At 40.5% G+C, this 17166-nt stretch overlaps 2 protein-coding genes across 3 annotated transcripts in view; one reads left to right on the forward strand and one right to left on the reverse strand.

Moving 5' to 3' along the window:
• Positions 1-5845: 5845 nt before the first annotated feature.
• On the forward strand, positions 5846-7651 carry aamdc (adipogenesis associated, Mth938 domain containing). 2 transcript variants are annotated; one of them, XM_014032568.1, is made up of 5 exons: positions 5846-6040; positions 6365-6441; positions 6741-6876; positions 6955-7050; positions 7253-7651. In XM_014032568.1, the coding sequence occupies exons 3-5, from the start codon at positions 6745-6747 to the stop codon at positions 7391-7393; spliced, it is 369 nt and encodes a 122-aa protein (XP_013888022.1). In that variant the 5' UTR covers positions 5846-6040; positions 6365-6441; positions 6741-6744; the 3' UTR covers positions 7394-7651. The 2 variants fall into 2 exon arrangements, with proteins under 2 accessions (XP_013888022.1, XP_013888021.1); XM_014032567.1 differs by having other exon boundaries at positions 6395-6441.
• Positions 7569-17166, reverse strand: part of ints4 (integrator complex subunit 4) — an 11970-nt gene continuing 2372 nt past the window's right edge. The window contains exons 4-24 of the mRNA XM_014032566.1: positions 16763-16869; positions 16550-16664; positions 16318-16403; positions 16166-16216; positions 14583-14671; positions 14359-14479; positions 14009-14080; positions 13735-13909; positions 13436-13641; positions 13207-13349; positions 12961-13076; positions 12094-12227; positions 11641-11807; positions 11477-11570; positions 11321-11401; positions 11119-11249; positions 10985-11044; positions 9383-9542; positions 9167-9310; positions 7929-8049; positions 7569-7851 (exon numbers count right to left, since the gene is read on the reverse strand). Coding sequence (XP_013888020.1) covers positions 7673-7851; positions 7929-8049; positions 9167-9310; positions 9383-9542; positions 10985-11044; positions 11119-11249; positions 11321-11401; positions 11477-11570; positions 11641-11807; positions 12094-12227; positions 12961-13076; positions 13207-13349; positions 13436-13641; positions 13735-13909; positions 14009-14080; positions 14359-14479; positions 14583-14671; positions 16166-16216; positions 16318-16403; positions 16550-16664; positions 16763-16869 — 2552 coding nt within the window. The 3' untranslated portion in view covers positions 7569-7672. The remainder of the gene's footprint in view (positions 7852-7928; positions 8050-9166; positions 9311-9382; positions 9543-10984; positions 11045-11118; positions 11250-11320; positions 11402-11476; positions 11571-11640; positions 11808-12093; positions 12228-12960; positions 13077-13206; positions 13350-13435; positions 13642-13734; positions 13910-14008; positions 14081-14358; positions 14480-14582; positions 14672-16165; positions 16217-16317; positions 16404-16549; positions 16665-16762; positions 16870-17166) is intronic.

Raw genomic sequence — 17166 nt, forward strand, 5'->3', positions numbered from 1 at the left:
AAAAAAGCAGAAGTAGTTTGATGTAGTTCTGCAAATCTAACACTAGATGGCAGAATAACTTTATYTTCAAGGAGATTCCACAGAACTGTAGAGATCTATTAATGGTTATTTTCATAGACTTTGATAAGACTTGTTCTATTTACCTCCATTGTTATTTTCTGCAGAATCCTTAATACACATTATTCATTCGTTCAATACTTGTACTACAATTAAAAATTGTCTCTTTTTTAATCCTGCCTCTTGTCACGTGTTGCCGAAAAGCAGCACCAGTTGTCGTAAAGCATCCTTTAAACAGCGCTGCCACGAGGGTTTGGTCCCTTTTTCCTTCATYAGCCTGTCGGTTGAAGAGCTGACATTTAACCTGCAGACAAATGGGTGAGTATGGGTTGTTTCTTAGGTTTTAAACATTATATATATATTAATCTGGTGGAAAATAATCCTTACCGTCTGACATTTTTATATTTTTATATTTTATTAACGAGCAAAAACGAGACGTGGACAACTCCTCGTGTAGTTAGCGTTAGCGCTTTAGCTGCTAGATGCTAAACTGCTCCCCATAAATGTCTCAAATAAGGGTTATTGGTATTTGGAAACATGCTCATAGATGATTAGATTTTCTAGATTATTGGTATTTTATCTTTTGTATTTTGTCTTTGATCGATCATTTTAAAACAATCATAAAGACAAAAAAATAAAATGCTTATTAGGCCTTAAGGAACAGTAGCTGTTACTGAATAACATGTAAGACTGGTGGTAAACTGTAGATTTGAGTGTTTAAGCTAATTTATTTTTGCTTTTTTTTTTTGCATTTTGCAAAAAACGATTAAAAATCTTTAAAACAAGTTAAATCATGTTATCATTTACATGATTTATCAGCCCCTGAAGTTAAGGAGTCGGGGGGTTGTTACCACAGCTTGCTTGTCATTGTTTGGGTTTTCCTGTTCAGTGGACTGATCCTGAGCAGCAGTGGTTACAGAAACAGTCAGGTTTTGCTTTCATCTCAGCATCATCAGTTGCTGAACGGTGACAATGAGGCCTTGCACATTCACATCTGAATAAATCACGTGTGAAAATGTCACTAACTCCTGTCCTGTTTGCATAATACAGAGGATGACTCGGCTGTTTTTTATGATGCTTGTGAACTCCCTGGTCTGCTGGCTGACCACCTTTGTTGCAGGTGAGTGATGCAGGTCAGTGTTGATGTCTTTAAGCCTCCATCACTAACAGTGAAGCACAGTTTAAAGCTCTGGTTCCGTCAGGTGGACCACGGCGCTCACACAGTGCAAAGAGCAAACATTTCTCTTGCAACCCACTGCTGTTCATGGTCTGCAGCAGTGTTACTAATGAGAAGTGACAACCAGAAGTTAGAAAATGACTTTAATTTCTGTGAAAGTTGCTGTTCTCACACCTGGTCTTTGTCCACCAGGTGATGGGGATGAAGTCAGGCCTACACGGTGAGTCCTGTTGTTACAACGTGGTGTTTTTATTTTATTTTATTAAAGTTATGATGAATGGCTGAAAATGTTCAACTGCTCTGAAGTGTGAGTGACAGCTGCCTCTCTGAACAGCTGCTGCTCTGACAGTTTTGATTGTTTTAATACGACGTTCTGACGTTCAGCCCTCTGATTTGTCCAGGTTTCATCCTCGTCGTGCTCACATGTGATGTAAGTAAATCCTGTTTAATAAATTAATTATTTTAAGGTAATCAGATAGGGGTGTGACGATACATAACTCTTGAGACAAGACAGTATTGAGTTTGCAAGATGAGATTTTAATATTTGTTTCAACAGAGTTCCTGTGGATCCTTAAAGTTTTAAGTAGTGAATTCATCAAACCAAAAATAAGACCTAAATTAGCCTTAAAATGTCTTAAATTAAACTTTCAAAGGAATTAAAAATGTTTAAGTAGGATGATTGTCTCATATTAAAATATTTATTTAAAAAATAAATTTACTGAATGTCTCTCACAGTTAGTGGTTTTGTGTTAGCATAAACACTTGGGTAAAATTGTTGCTAACTTTTTTTTTTTCATTAAGTTGGTCTTAAATTTAATTTCAAGTGGCATTAAAGAGGTCTTAAAGTCTTAAATTTAACTTGTGTCAAGCTGCAGGAACCCTGTTCAAAAAAACTTCAAAGATCTGTTTTATGCTGCAAAAATGTTTTTTGTTCTGTTTTTAACATTTATTACAAACTCAACTGAGATCTTTTTTTCTGACTTATTGAATCTCCTTAGAACAGTGCTTTAAAACCTTCCAACATCATATAAAAACATGACATTCATGCAAAACGTTCCAAAAACTGAAAATAACTAGACGTGGGTTTTTACGATGTAAAAACAAGTGTGCATTGCCACGTAGCATATCATTGCAGCATGGCTTTGCCTGCAGCATTGGACTTGCAGAATGAACTGTGACAAAGTTCAAATATGTTTTCTATACCAGCTTGTACCTGTCACGTCAGCAGGTGTTTGTAATTAAGGTAATTGTGTGACAATATAAAGTTTGAAGAGATTTTTGTTAAATTAGCAGTAGCTGGATTTGAACCCTGATCTCCCGCATGAAAGCCCACCGTGCTCATCATGAGACTATAGGAGATGTGGCAGAGGATAATCCCAGGGATTGGATTGTATGTATACAGAAAAAGTTTACCTTGCCAATGCAATTATTGACACTTAAGTGCAATATATTACAGCAATAGGACAGCATAAAGACAGTATTACAGTAAAACATAAAAATACAATCATATTAATATTGTAATCACTGAACTACTGAGTTTAAATATTATTAAACTATGGTACAGTACCATATTGTGTAGATGCAGCAGGGGGCAGTATTGGACCTATCCATTGACTGCCATTATAATTTATTAAACATTAATATTTAAAAAACTATAGGTTGTACAGGCACCAAAAGACATAGCCATCATTTGGCACAGGGGCTTTACAGATATAAATTAGAATGGCAGCTCTAGGACAAAGTATGCAGGAGGAGAAGCATGGCAAAGTTCAGATGACTTGGTTGGAAAACGAATCACAATAGTGTGCATTGCATTGGCAATGTACACTGAATATGAAACAAAACAAGTAATATGCCTTTTCTTTAGGATCTTTGCATGTTTTTACTTMTTTTACTTAACAAAAATTCAACATAAATAATAAAACCAACAAAAATAAGTAATTATTTTCCCTTTATGAACATCTATCAGATCTCTAGGGCTCTGGTCGGACCACTTTAGGAAGGTGTAGGGGCTTGCTGCTCGCAGAGGAAAGGGCTGTCGCCAAAGCTTCTAAAAGTCTCCAAAAACCCTGGGAAAAGTTGTTAGATTTGTCCCTAGAGGGGTCTAAAATGTCACTAGATGTAGTGACAAAGTGGCTAAGTTGCAACACTGTTAGTGAGACGATATCGCGAGATTTCGTCCGAGATCTCGTTCCACCCCTATAACCTGCTGTGTCTTTATGAATTCTGAGGTCTGTCCTGATGAACTCTTGTCTGTAGAGTTTATTAATTGGAAAAGCCTCAGAGAGTAAATCTGTTGTTCGCTTTACCCACGTGCTCTGCTGTGAGCTTGGTGGGATATACGACAGAACAACGAGCACAGGCAGGCTTCCTACGTGGGCCGGTTTAAGTAAGATTTATTTTAAATTCAAATTTAACAGGAAGTTGTTTGTCTTTCAGGTGGTGGATTTACGAGTCTGACCTGCTTCCTGGTGTCCATTAAATCATGAGTTGAGCTTCCATCAGTAAGTTTGTCCAGCAGACATAGAGAGAGGCACTGTGTGGTATCTGCAGCCAGCTGCTCCATCAGCTGCTCTGTTCAAAAGTCAGTGCTAAAGAGAGTCAGTGTCTGGCATCGTTGGTCTCCAGGCTGCTGGTGTTTGGAGTCCTGGTAATCTCGCTGAAACATGTTATTGATATTGTTCTTTTGCACAGTGATTCACTAAGTTTTGTCATAAATTTATTTAAAAAAATAAAATTCCACTAAATGGAGCCAAAAGGATACAGTTCATCTCATTGTTCATTTCAGTGATTTCATGGTGTGCACAATGGTACATTTTGATGATAGTGTAAATGTTATAAGAAAAGGATGCAAAATGAGTCCTACAATAGCAATCAACACTTCTATTAGACCAGATTCTCTTTTTTTTATAAAGTTAAAAAAAACATTTGGCACAGTTTTGGGTACGTTTGGCTGAATTGTGCCAAAATGCAATTTCCGCCTGGCACACTGAAACCTTTGTGGAACGAATATACTTCAACTTATTCAGTCCTACTTTACTACTATTATTCACAAGATGCAGATGTATGAAATCTAAGGATGTTCCTGGGTTTTCACAAGAGTTTTCACTGTTTTACACTGTTGATTTATTAAAAAAAATTAGGCGAGGCTTCAAAAACTTGTTTTCTTTCTTTATTTAATCACAAATAACTCAGGCACAGTAAGAGTTACAACAGTGGTTTTACTTAAGAAATTCTCTTTAAGGTCACATCTTTACAGAGGTACCAAGCGTTGGCATGTAGACCTTTATAACTGGAATTATTGTTTTTATTTTCCTGTGTATTTTCAGGCAGAAATGACCTCAAAGCCTTTAGGGGCCTGACAGGTTAACTAAAGTTTGTCTCCTTTTCTCTTCAGGTCGTGAATGTGGCAGAAAGAGTCTGAGGACTTGATGTTTGCAGTAAGTTGTAGTTTTTGTTGATGTGAATGGATCCAGCAGCACTGTTGTATCTGCAGTCAGCTGCTCCATCAGCTGCTCTGTTTAAATGCCGGTGCAAGAGAACATCAGCTGAGCATCGTTGGTCTCCTCTCTGTTGGTGTTTGGAGTCCTGGTTTAGTGGTTGAAACACATTTTATCATACGAGTGGATAAAATCACGTGTTCTGCAGTGAAAATGTTTAAAGTTGACTCTTCTGTTCTTCAGGTTTCAGCTGCTGCAGAATCGACCTCAGTCCTCTGCAGGGAGTCGACAGGACAAAAGTCTGCAGGTGACTGGATGAATCCTTAGAATTAATAAAATGAGGCCCTTTACTGCTGAGCCTTGGCAATAAAATGCTTAGGATAATGCATGTGTAGCTCAGCAGCAGTTTTCTCCTGCATGTTTGGTCACATACCAAGGCTGTCAGGATCCTGAGTTCCTGACTTGCTGTGGACGTGACCATAAAACAAAACCATCCCAGTGGGTCTGAGGGCGCCAGCCTCTGCAGCAGCGTTTTAGAGGACTCACTGAGAACATGTGGCCCTCTACAACCACCAATAAAACTTAAAATAACCTACAGAACCTCTAACAAAGTTCTAAAGTTGAACTTTTATTTTTTTCAGATGCTGCAGATTGAAGATTGACAGGAGTGACGGTGCTGATGTTTACTGACCTGGGCTTAGAAATTATTTCAACATAATCATGTTGCACATGAAATATGAGCACTGTGTATGTGAACTGATCRTTGTCTAAAATAAAGCGTGTGAACTGTTGATCACTCTTTTAAGCAATTTGCTGCTTTGTTATAATTTTGATATTTGAAGCTGAAACTTGTATGTTTGACATGAATCTAAAACTTTTAGCTTTAGTTTATCAACTGACTTTGATTTGTTTAAAATCCAAATGAAATCTTGTTAGGCTTTTTTATGAATAAAACATTTCAAACCTAAAGCAGCACATGCAAAGTTAAATGCTGCCACCTTTTTATATTTCAAATGAGTAATGAAGTATTTCATCTAATTGTACTTAAAAAGCACATTATAAAAAGTTATGAAACTGCTGAACACAAGACAAAAGTTAAACAATTTAAAAGCATAAATATAAAAATACAGGAAAAAAATCATTTAATTAAAAATCTGATTAAGGAAATTGACAATTTTTGAAGAAGAGAAAAACTTGAATTCAATTTTTTACGTTGAATTCAAACTTCAATTTCCTGTTTTGAGTTTCGCTACTTCCGCCCTGGCAGGCGAAGGGGCGTGGCCTTACCGGAGTATCATGGCGGTCTTGTTTACATCTCGCTGAACGTGGTGACGTTTGAAAAACAATCCTTTTAGCGTTTAATTAGGTAAGATTATTCCGTGATTACACTGGAGTTTAGGACGGGTTTTTGTCGAGAAGCTGAGTTCAGTTTGTTCTCAGATCTTTAAATAAACCGGAATGATTTTAATTTAACTTTCTAAAGTTAGCTGCAGCTGCTAACCCTCCTCTTCACGTATGTAAGCTAACAGAACTAAGGGACATTACATGATAAAAAAAACAGTATGATATTTGACTATTTAGACATTTAATGTGACTTTGAGCAGGTTTGGTTTAACTTCTGATTTAATTATTTTGTAACAAATTTAAATGTCGCGACTAATCGGTTAATCTGTTTTTCTGTGGTGTGAAGTTTGTCTTTGTATCTCCTTTTAAACCAAAGGAGGAACTGTTCCAGGACCAGGAGCCGTACTATTAACTGAGTCCAGGGTAAGCATTTATTTCCTCTAAATTTTAAATGACAAGTTTCTAACTGTTCACCCTCTGCAGAGGTTTGCAGTAACAGAATTTAACAGGTGTTTTTATTAATCAGTCTGGTACTAAAATAACCTCCAGGCTCATATGACAGCTGACAGAGTTTTAATCTGATTTGAACTCTTATCTTGTCTTAAACTTGTTTCTTTAATCATTTTAACAGTTTGTAGATGATCAGAGTCAGATTAAATCAGATATTGTAGGAGGAAATGTTTGAAAACACATTTTAAATCTCGTTTCCTCTGGCTTCACAGAGCCATGTCCTCTCCAGAAATCTCCTCCCTCTCCTGGGGGCTCATGAGGGTGAAGGGAAGCACCTCCAGCTACAAGGACTGCAAAGTCTGGCCTGGAGGCAGCCGGGCCTGGGACTGGACCGAGACCGGGACTAATGTGAGCCGGGATTCGATGTGGTGTAAAGATTGTAAAAAAAAAAAGCCTTTTTGTCTGAGGTGTGTCTCCTGTCTGCAGCATTACCCCGGAGTTCAACCCGCGGACCTGGAGGAGGTTCTGAAGAAAGGAGTGGAGCTGCTGGTCATCGGGAGAGGGATGAACGAGGCTCTGCAGGTCCTCCAGCTTCTTCTATCAATGACTACCAGCAAATTATAAAATCAGAAAAAACGTAGCTAAAGATGGCACAAGTCAGTTTGCTAAAGTTAAAGAACAATATTTTAAATTAATTAAAAAAGCTACAAATGCTAAAAGTGGTGGTTCTGATAGATCCAGTGTTTGTAACGTTGGTTCTGATGATGAAGCTGTCGTCTCTCAGGTTCCTTCTTCAACTCTGGACTTTGTGAAGCAGAAGGGCGTCGAGGTCCGGGTCCTCCAGACGGAGAAGGCCGTGGCTGAGTACAACAAACTGGCCGTCCAGGGCGCCAAAGTGGGCGGGGTTTTCCACTCCACCTGCTGACGTTCTCCACAGCATCACAACAACTGAATCACGTTGAACGTGCAGTCTCAGAGGACTTTAGGAAAACTTTAAAATCTGCACTTTTTGCTCAGGATGGTAGAAATTCATTATTTTTAGATAACAGATTTGTTTAATATAATTAATGATGTGATGAGGAAAAGAAACAGATGGTTGCTTCAGTCACAACTTTATAAGAAAATGTTTCTCCAACAAATGTGTTTTTTTTTTTTTTTTTTTACAAATAAACTGTCTACTGCATTTTGCCTGAATGTTGTGAAGTTATCGTCTGGCGGGTTTGGGCATGATGAGGACTTTAACGGGTTTGCTGAACGGAATCGTCCCCTCGACGGCGGGCTCTGTGGGCGGGAGGCCGTCGATGCTGTCGCTCCATCCCAGCTTGGAAGGAGGAGAGGAGGAGCTGTAGGCCAGCAGGAGGCGCACCTCCACATGCGACGGCTCTGAGAGGAAACACAAACGATTTGGCGTCAGCTTTCCGAGTTAGAAACAAAGACGTGAACCCGTCTGTGGCACTGACCTGTCCACGCCGTGTGGGACAGGTACACCTGTGTGATGAGGCGGTGCCGGTTGGGTCCAGGCTTCCTGAAGTCTCCAGGTTTGGGGTGGATCACGTGACTCTGGCCGTCTGGGTACAGAATCTGCAGCCGTAGATCAAGAGAAGAAATAAAAATAAACCCTAACCTGCTGCATCCTGATCAACTCCAACACATTTCTCTTTTAGGTTCAAACCAGCAGCACATCAGAGTTGTGAAGTAACTAAGTACAAATACTTTACTGGAGTAATTATTTTTCAGCATACGTTTTACTTCTACTCCTTACATTAAAAAAAAAAGTAGAAAGTTGTTACTCCTACTTCATTTCAGCTCGTTAATAAACAAAATATCCTGAAATTGTGCCTCCTGGGATGAGAAGTATAAATATACAGGGTTCCTACAGTTTAATGCAAGTTAAAATTAAGACTTTTAAATGCCAAATGAAATTAAATTTGACCAATTTCACAAAAAAATAAAAACGGGCAGAAACTCATGAATCAAAGTATTTTTGGCTGAATTATTCAAATATTGCTAACAATTGATTGTTTTTATCCAGATCTAACTGAAAGGATGTTTTTGCTATAAAAAAGCAGTCAGTTTTAAACTTAATTTAATTCCTGTAAATCCTTTTATGACCCAAAATGAGTTGTTTTAGGCCCCACAGTGGGCTCTCAACCCCAGCTTGCTGTAGATGAAACCTTAAAAAGTGCCTGTGACAGCACGTCTTTGTGCCGAAACATTAATGCATTTTTGGAAAGACAGTATTATTAACATCCTACAAAACAAATGTCACATCACTGAGATGAACAGTTGTTGAGTCACATTTTTAAGACTTCTGAAGATTGATTTAAGACTTTTTAAGGTTAATTAAGGCCTGATTTTCGGATGGCTGAATTCAAGGCCTTTTAAGACTTTAAGGATCCACAGGAACCCTGATGTAACTCTGACACCAAATTGTACACAACCCATCACAGCTGCACGCCTTTAGAAATATATATCTTTTGGAAAGTTCACCTCCCAGTAAATGTCATTTTGGAAAACCTAAGCACTCATTTTTACTCACTTTTACTTTTAATACTTAAAGTACATTTTATGTGAGAAATTTACTTTTGATACTTAAGAACAAAAGATATCAGATGCTTAAAGAGTTTAACTTTTACCACAGTAGTTTGCTGATCAGATACTTGTACTTGATACAACACTGCAGCACACTGAGGCTGACCTGCACTTTGATGGTGCTCTGGGGGTCCTGGACGTGTTCCAGCGTGGCGTCGATGTCCAGCGCCACCACCAGGCCCGAGGTGAACCTCAGCGGGTTGTCGGACTCCCCCGTCGGCTCGATGATGGTGGCCGTCGCACGGTGGATCTGTTCACCAAAGCCGTGTCAGGTTTCCAGAATAAGTTTCAGTTTTGTGTAAAAAATAAAACAAAGCTCCACCTGCTGGGGCAGTCTGAGCTGCAGGAGGCCGCTCTGCCTCAGGGTCGTCTGCAGGATCTTTACCAGCTCTGCTGGTTTGCAGGACAACAGCCGAGGCATCACATCCAACAGTTTCTCCACAAAACTGTCCTGGAAGTGAGGCAGCTCTGAAGGAAACAGTCTAAAGGAAACAGGAAGACATTTAGGTCCAGATTCATCACCTCCACCAAGGGAGGAGGTCATGTTGGTCAGTCAGTCTGTGGACAAGACTACTCTCCTTTTGCACATTAACTTTTTCTAAAAAAACAAACAAACACCACCTCAGTGAGCGTATCAACTTTTTTGTGAATTAGAGGAAGTTTTTGCGAATCGAGCCGTTTCCATTCACCTTTTCTGAAGTGATGCTTCAAAAAGAGCATTAAAAACCTTGATGGAAACATGGCTAGTTGCATGATTTATAGAATCATGAAGCAAGATGATGATACAATCTGGATCTGGATCTGGTGATCCAGAACACAGAAAAATATGTGGAATATCGAAACGGGCAAGACATGTCCAACTAAGACCAAACTGTAGCTGAATCAGTACTGAGTCAGTACAGCACCAGCATATTTCATGTAACTTCAACTGTTATGGAGATAGATCCAAAAAAATAAATAAATAAATACACAATTAACTAAAATGAAATCTGACAGCAGATTCCAAAAGAACATACAGGGTTCATGCAGGTTTCAGTAAGTTAAATTTAAGACCATTAGGAATGATGTTTAAGACCAAACCGACACATTAACAGGAACATTCAAATGGTCACAGAAATTTTAACATAGAAACCTTTTATTACTATCAATTTAGCTATTAAAGAATATTTAATTTTAATACAAGAACACTAAATTATTTTAATAAAACAAATGTACCTATGAGACCTTCATATGGACTGCTGTGGACCGCTTCTAACTGAATGTAAAAATCACTGATATCAAACAAAGTCTCATTGAAAACACACTTTTTCATGTTTAAACAACAAGCAGTGGACATGACTGAACTTCTTTTTCTTGCAGGTGAACAAGCTGCTGTATGTGGGGGGGTTGTAGCAGCAAAGAGGTTGAAAACATGAAGTAAACTGTGCCGTTTTCTGCCTGCAGTTATCACAGGATTTGTAGTTTAACAACATACAAAGACCGGTCAGAAACTGAGCACTTCATGATGACAGATCACATCAAACTCTGATTACAGAGCTTTACTCTGTTTATTTATGCAGCCAACACTTCTCACGATCAAAAGTAAAAATAATTGAGTTTGGAAGAAAATCTGGTTGTTTTTAAGACATTTTCGGTCTAAAATTTAGAATTTCAAATTTTAGACTTTTTCAGACCCTGCATGAACCCTGATTATAAACCATACTAAAGAACACCAAAATCCTGTGATTATTAAGTATGAGGGGAGTTACTGATGTTTGTTCAGGTGGAATCAGGAACAGGAGTTTTTTGAAGGACTCTTGCAGAGGTTTGTGCTCTCTGAGTGCTTCCAGTGATTTGTTACTGTTGTGCTGTGAAAGGTAGGTGTACAAAAGCAAAAAAACCTTCCAGGAGCACTTCCTGTTTTTTCAACAAATAAAGACGTTACCTCCGGAAAGACTCCACCTCCTGCAGAAACTTCTCACAGCTGCTGCTGAGAAGGTCCAGCCTAAGCAGAAGTGAGAGGCGTGTCAAACAGTTGACCTGCTGCAGACGTGTTTGCAGACGTGTTCGCGCACCGACCTCTGTCTGGTGCGTGCCGTCAGGATGAGCTGCAGAGCTTTGGCCTGCAGGCGCACGTGATGGATGGTGGCCACCTGTCTGCTCTCCAAACCGCTGTACAGGAACTCCAGCTTGTAGGTTTCCTCCAGGATCTGCGGGACGCAAGTCGTTTTAGTTCCAAGTTGCCGCCGCCACGAGGACGGGGTGTTTGTGCGTGTCTGACCTGCTGAGCCGCGGCGGTGGCCGTGACATTCTGTTTGAGGCACAGAGGGACGGCCATGTTCCACAGCTTCTCCTGCAGAGCCTGAAACGAGACCTCCAGGTTCTTCCCGGACTCAGGAAACAGATCGGACTAAAACTTTTGCACGCACAGTCCTACCTTCATGAGCAGCAGCTGGCAGCGCAGGTACGTGGCGCAGAAGTCCGCGGCTCCCGCGAGTTCCGTCTGCAGCTCGCCGAGCCGCCGCAGGTCTCTGCCGGGGCAGACAGGAAGTGGTTAACGAGCACAGACAGCTGCTTCCTGTGAACGCCTGAGGGTTTTACCGGATGGTGAAGTTCAGCAGGTCCTGAGCTCCGGGGGTCTCCAGGTTCTGGATGGTGCTGACTCTGTCCAGACTCTGCTGGAGGAAGAGCTGGGCCGACTCCACGGAACCAGAACCGGAGCTGGAGTCCACAGAGTCCAGGCTGTAGACCTGCTTCCTGCCCGGCAGCTGAAACAACCATTACAGGGATTATTAATCTGTATGAAGCAGGAGATTACAGATCTGTTTTCATGTCTTATTTCACTTTCATTTCAAACCATCAGTCTCATTTTGTAAACTCAGAAGGTTTTTGTGGACTTGAAGGATTTAACCTGAAGAATTCCCACAGATTTGAGGAATTTAACTTCACTTAAACATCAAAAACTAGACTAACAGCACAAAACACTGGTGGTTAAAAGGATTCCCTCAGGCGGTCTGAAATGTTTTGCAGCGAGAGTTTCTGTGTGGTCCTCACTCTGAGCGGAGGCACCAGGTGAGACAGGCTGTCCCTCAGGTAAGCGTAGTGTCTGAAGGTGTGGTCGGAGAACAGCGCCGGCATGGTGGGACACGACTTCGCCGCGTTAAACACCAAAACCAGAACGGCGATGTCTGAGATAAACCACCGGAGTCAAGAAGAAAAAGACCTTCTATCATCTGTTATATTTTGTTACAGTTTGTCCATTAATGACAGGTGAAATTGTATTTTATTTTTATTTTTAATGAAATGAAATGAATTAATACCTTATCAATGTATCATTTGAATGAACTGTCAGAAATTTAATCCTTTAATTTTTGAAGCATTTTTTTTGAACAGTAGCGACAAATAAACGATTTTGAGGAAAAACACTTTAAAACTTTGAATTTTTCCCTGTGGGCTAGCAATGTTTTGGTTTCTTTCGAACTGGGAAATCTTAATATACAAATACTATTTGATGTTTCCTCTTTATATTAACATCAAAAATTACTCATTAAATTTACATAAAATTAGGATTCAGACCAAACAGTAATGTATTATCATAACCAACAAGACAAATTAAGTCAGATCTCTGGATAAACTTAAGATATCAGAATGATCCAGGTGTCAAAATGTAGCTTTTAAAGCAGGAATCTGTAAAGGTCATTAGGTCATTTTGACCAAATCTGACTTAATCCACATTTTGATATGATGGGTCACATATTTTAAATTAACAAATGATTTGAAATCTAGATCGATCGATTTTTTTTTGAGGGGTCATTGCTGGGCCGGTTGGAAGTCACCGACGGGCTGAATGTGGCCTGCGGGCTGCCAGTTGGACAGCCCTGCAGTATGGTTAGTTTTTGAATCTGTGCAGGTGAAGGATACAGGCTGGATCGTCCATGTCCGGTTCCGGTGTGTCGAAATACGGATGTGTGCTGAGCAGCTCGGGGACCAGCGGTAACACCAGAGTCGGGTGACGGGAACCCAGAAACTTCAGACACCTGAGTGAGAGAAAAAGCTCAAACGTTTAAATCAACTTCTTACTGTGGGGTTTCTCCTGCTCCACCACCCTGGACTTTAACAGTTATTTATAAACACGACGGTCGAGAACCATCAGAAAAACGGTCTCACTTCCAGACGGAGTTGCGGTCGGTGGGGTACTTGTTGAGGTTCTTCAGCAGCTCCAGCAGAGCCAGCTGGATGCACTCTTTAGTGGAAACGTTGGTGTAACACAGCAACTCGTGGAGAGCTTCTCTGATGTCCCGGGACGAGTCCTGGACACAGCGAGCCAATCAGTGTCTCCTCTCAGCTGAGAGCAGGGTTCACGCCTCACCTGGCAGGTGTTAAGAGGGGGGCGTACCTCCAGCACGGCCAGCACCGTGTCCAGCTGGTCCTCTCTGAGCGTTATGTGGGTGGAGATTTCTCGCAGCACGTGGATGGACTGCAACCTCACTTCCTCGATTTCGTCGTTAAACATGTCCACCAGGAAGTCCAGGCACTTCTCGGCGAAGCTCGGAGACGAGCGGGCGAGCTGGCACAGCGCCTCCACCGCCGCGATGCGCACCTCTGACCGGATCAGAACATCCAACATTTCGAGGATAAAGAAAATAAAACAACCATTTGATGGAAACAAGACTAACAACAACAGGTCAGTCGTACCGAACATCTCGTCCTCCAGGCCGTGAACGAACGCCCCGCAGGCCCCCGAGGCGATCAGGTTGACGGTGTTGGTGTCCAGTTTCTCCTTGGGCGCGTCGTCGGCCCACTTCCTGCCCGAGGAGAACTCCCCGGAAGCAAAGAGCTCCTTGGCTCGTTCGTGGGCCGTACGCTTCCTCTAAACCCAAAACGGTAAAAAAACAAACAAAAACAAACAATAATCATATTTGAGTTGAGTTCTTCTGATCGGGGAGAGAAAAAAACTCGAGTCACTCACTCTGAGGTCTGACATGAGCTTCTTATCCAGCGTTTGCTCCAGGAAGTGAGGACTGACCTGCAGCATCGAACCCTGACACAAGAAAGAAAGGATTTGCAGCAGCCTAAAAGCCCTGTCACACGAGACAGCTTACGCCAACTCATGGAACATTTATGTCCAAATTACTAATAAAAGTTATATATTTGATCAGTATGTACATGCAGGAAAGAAGCTTCCCGTTAATTTTTCAATTCCAGCTTCAATGTATACGTCTTTAAAATGTTCATAAGTTGTCTAAGAAAACTTCAGGCTGGTGTTGGATAAGACGGATCAATTAAAGCAGAATAATAAAAACGCTGAGGTGGTCTCACCAGTGTTTTGGCGGCCTGCACTCGGACCATCCAGGAGCCGTCGCTGACCATGTGACTGATCTTCCCAAAGGCGTCGTCGACCAGTCGGATCTCCTCGTTGGACGACGGGATGGGCACGATGCTGATTGGACAGAGGGAGAATAAAATGACTAACGTCTTAATGAAGAGCTGTAGATAACTAAACAAGTAAAACTAAAATAATAAATAAATTTGTACAGCTCTACCTTTCTGGGTACAGCTGGCTGAGCACCCAGACCATCTGCACGGCTGCAGAGCGCACCTGTTCGTAATCATCTGACAGCAGCCTGCAGGCCTGCAGACACACAGATCATCCTCAGGTTTCATCATTTCTTATTTTTGTCTTTTAAACTGAGCTGTGGTTTAAACAAAGGTTTGCTTCTTCTTCTTTTTTTGTCCCTGAAACGTTTGTTACAAACAAGCCTGACACAGATGTGTTGATGTGCAGATTTGAAAAGCCTGTGACATCAAATTTTTGTAATAAACATGAATGTATTTTTGGAAAGATAACATTGATAACATACTGCACAACAAATTTCACGTCACTGAGATGAACGGTAGTTGAGATATTTGCTTGTGAAGAAACAGGAAGTGATGTCAAAGGGGAATGTCTGCATGTAAACAGAGCGTTGCTACAACAGCTAACAGACTGTAGAGAAGAATCTGTCTTTTCATTATTTTTAGTCGTTATCAAAAAAAGACAAAGAAGAGTTAAAGTTTAAATAATTTTGTTTTAATAAACAGAGACCAGAGAGTTTATTTATTAAAGAGTTCCCCTTTGATGTCACTTCCTGTTTCACTTTGGCTGAGACAAATTCAAAAGAAAATAGGCCAATTATGTGACAAAATGGGTAAAATCGTGTGTACTATGCCAGTTTTCTTACCTGTAAAGATGCTTTCTATATCTATATATCTATATATATCTCTATATATTAGGGGTACAACGATACAGAAAATTCACTATTATGTTCGGTTTGATACTTAAGTCTCACGGTTTGATATTTTTTTGATACAAAAAAAGAGAAATTACCATGTCCCTTTTAACTTGTAATTTATTTAAATTAATTATGAACATTTGTTTAACCTCAAAAGTCCAGTTTTTAAATTAAATGTTGCTGAAACAGCAAGTTTCTCAGTGGATCTGCGCTCAAAAATGCAGCCTAGGTGGAGTAGTCGAACACAGATCCACTGATCCTTCAACACAGAGCATCTTCAGAAGACAAGCTGATAAAGTAAATTTTAAAAATCTGTATTGTTCCATACAAGTGTGGATTGAACCTAAAGCACGGTTCGATACGGGTACATGTATTGTAGCAACCCATATACATATATATATATATATATATAAAATATATATGCGATTAACCATCCACTTTTTCGTCAGTTTGAACCTTTGAGAACCTTTGCGTTTTGGGGTCCTTCTGGCAACCAAGAATATCTACAAAGAAAATTTATTCCCAATGCATTAACCGTTCTTAACCAAACTTAATGGAAATCTCTCATTGATGATATGTTAGGGGTTTTTATTTTTGTTTTTTTTTATGTTTTAAAAATTTTGAAATTATGATTGTATGTGTGTGTTTTTGTATGAATGTGTTTATGGCTGGAGAGCCAAACGAAAATTTCCACCTTGGTGGACAATAAATGTTTATCTTATCTTATCTGAGTTTTTGTATCTGAAGGACAGGCGTGTCCCAGGCACTTTAAAGCTATCAGAGTACAAATATAAATAAACAGACCTTCATCACATTTAAAACATTCTGTCAGGATTTGGTGAAGACAAACTAACCTGTTCATAAATAATCTGATGAATCTTCATTCCTCTCTCGTGAAGCTGCAGCTAAAAAAAGCAAACAAACAAAATGAGCCGACTTGATAAAATAAAGGAAACTCCTCCAGCTTCTGGTTCTGTGGGAGCGGAGGGGCTTTGCTGGGTCCTACCATGGCTTTAAGGGCTGCGGTGCGGACCCTGGGGTCCTGATCTGCAAAGTAGTTGCTGATGATGCTCTGAACGTCCCTCGCTCCCCCTGCAGTAACATCGCAACAATTTAAAGAAAAACGTTAAGTATTTATATAAAATTATTACAAGACAATCTGGCTTCTTAGTAGGAAAACAAATACTGAGGGGTGACTCAAGACTTTTGCACAGTGCTGCACAAAACAAGACTCGAACCTTGTGACGAGCCTGGTCCTTCGCCGTCTTTACTCAGAGGAGTGTCCACTAAGCCGAGACATCCCAGGAGCTGCAGACATTTGTTCCTCACCCCGAAATACGTGTCGGACAGATGCTGACGAGGATGAAGAAACAGGAAGTTGAAACATTCAAAGCTCAGGAGTGTCGTTGCTGTTTGGACAGGAAGTCCTGTCCGGGAGTACCGTGTGTTACCTTGTAGGCCACGTCCACGAGCCTCAGTCTGACTGCAGGACTCTCTGGCAGCTGTGCTCCAATGACCAGCAGAGTGTCCAGCAGCTGAGCGAGGACCTGATGGGACTCTGCAGACACACAGCTGAAGTCAAACACCCTTTCTTACCTGTTGCTGTTAGCCTCAAATGTTTTTAAATGGATCCATGATTAGTTGTGACATTAGACTTTATTTGATGAACATTTATTTTAACTGTAAAATAAAGACTGTAAAAATACTGTAGGCCGTTTAGTTTTAATCATTTTTAAACTAAAAGTTTAAAAATATATTTTAACACGGACAGAGCCATTTTATTTACACACAAAGCATTCTGGGTAAATGATGACGTGGATAGGTCCTCGGTGCGAGGCTGCTAGCGAGCTATATC

This window comes from Austrofundulus limnaeus, unplaced genomic scaffold, assembly GCF_001266775.1.
Source record: "Austrofundulus limnaeus strain Quisiro unplaced genomic scaffold, Austrofundulus_limnaeus-1.0 Scaffold1481, whole genome shotgun sequence".
Classification (NCBI taxonomy): Eukaryota; Metazoa; Chordata; class Actinopteri; order Cyprinodontiformes; family Rivulidae; genus Austrofundulus; species Austrofundulus limnaeus.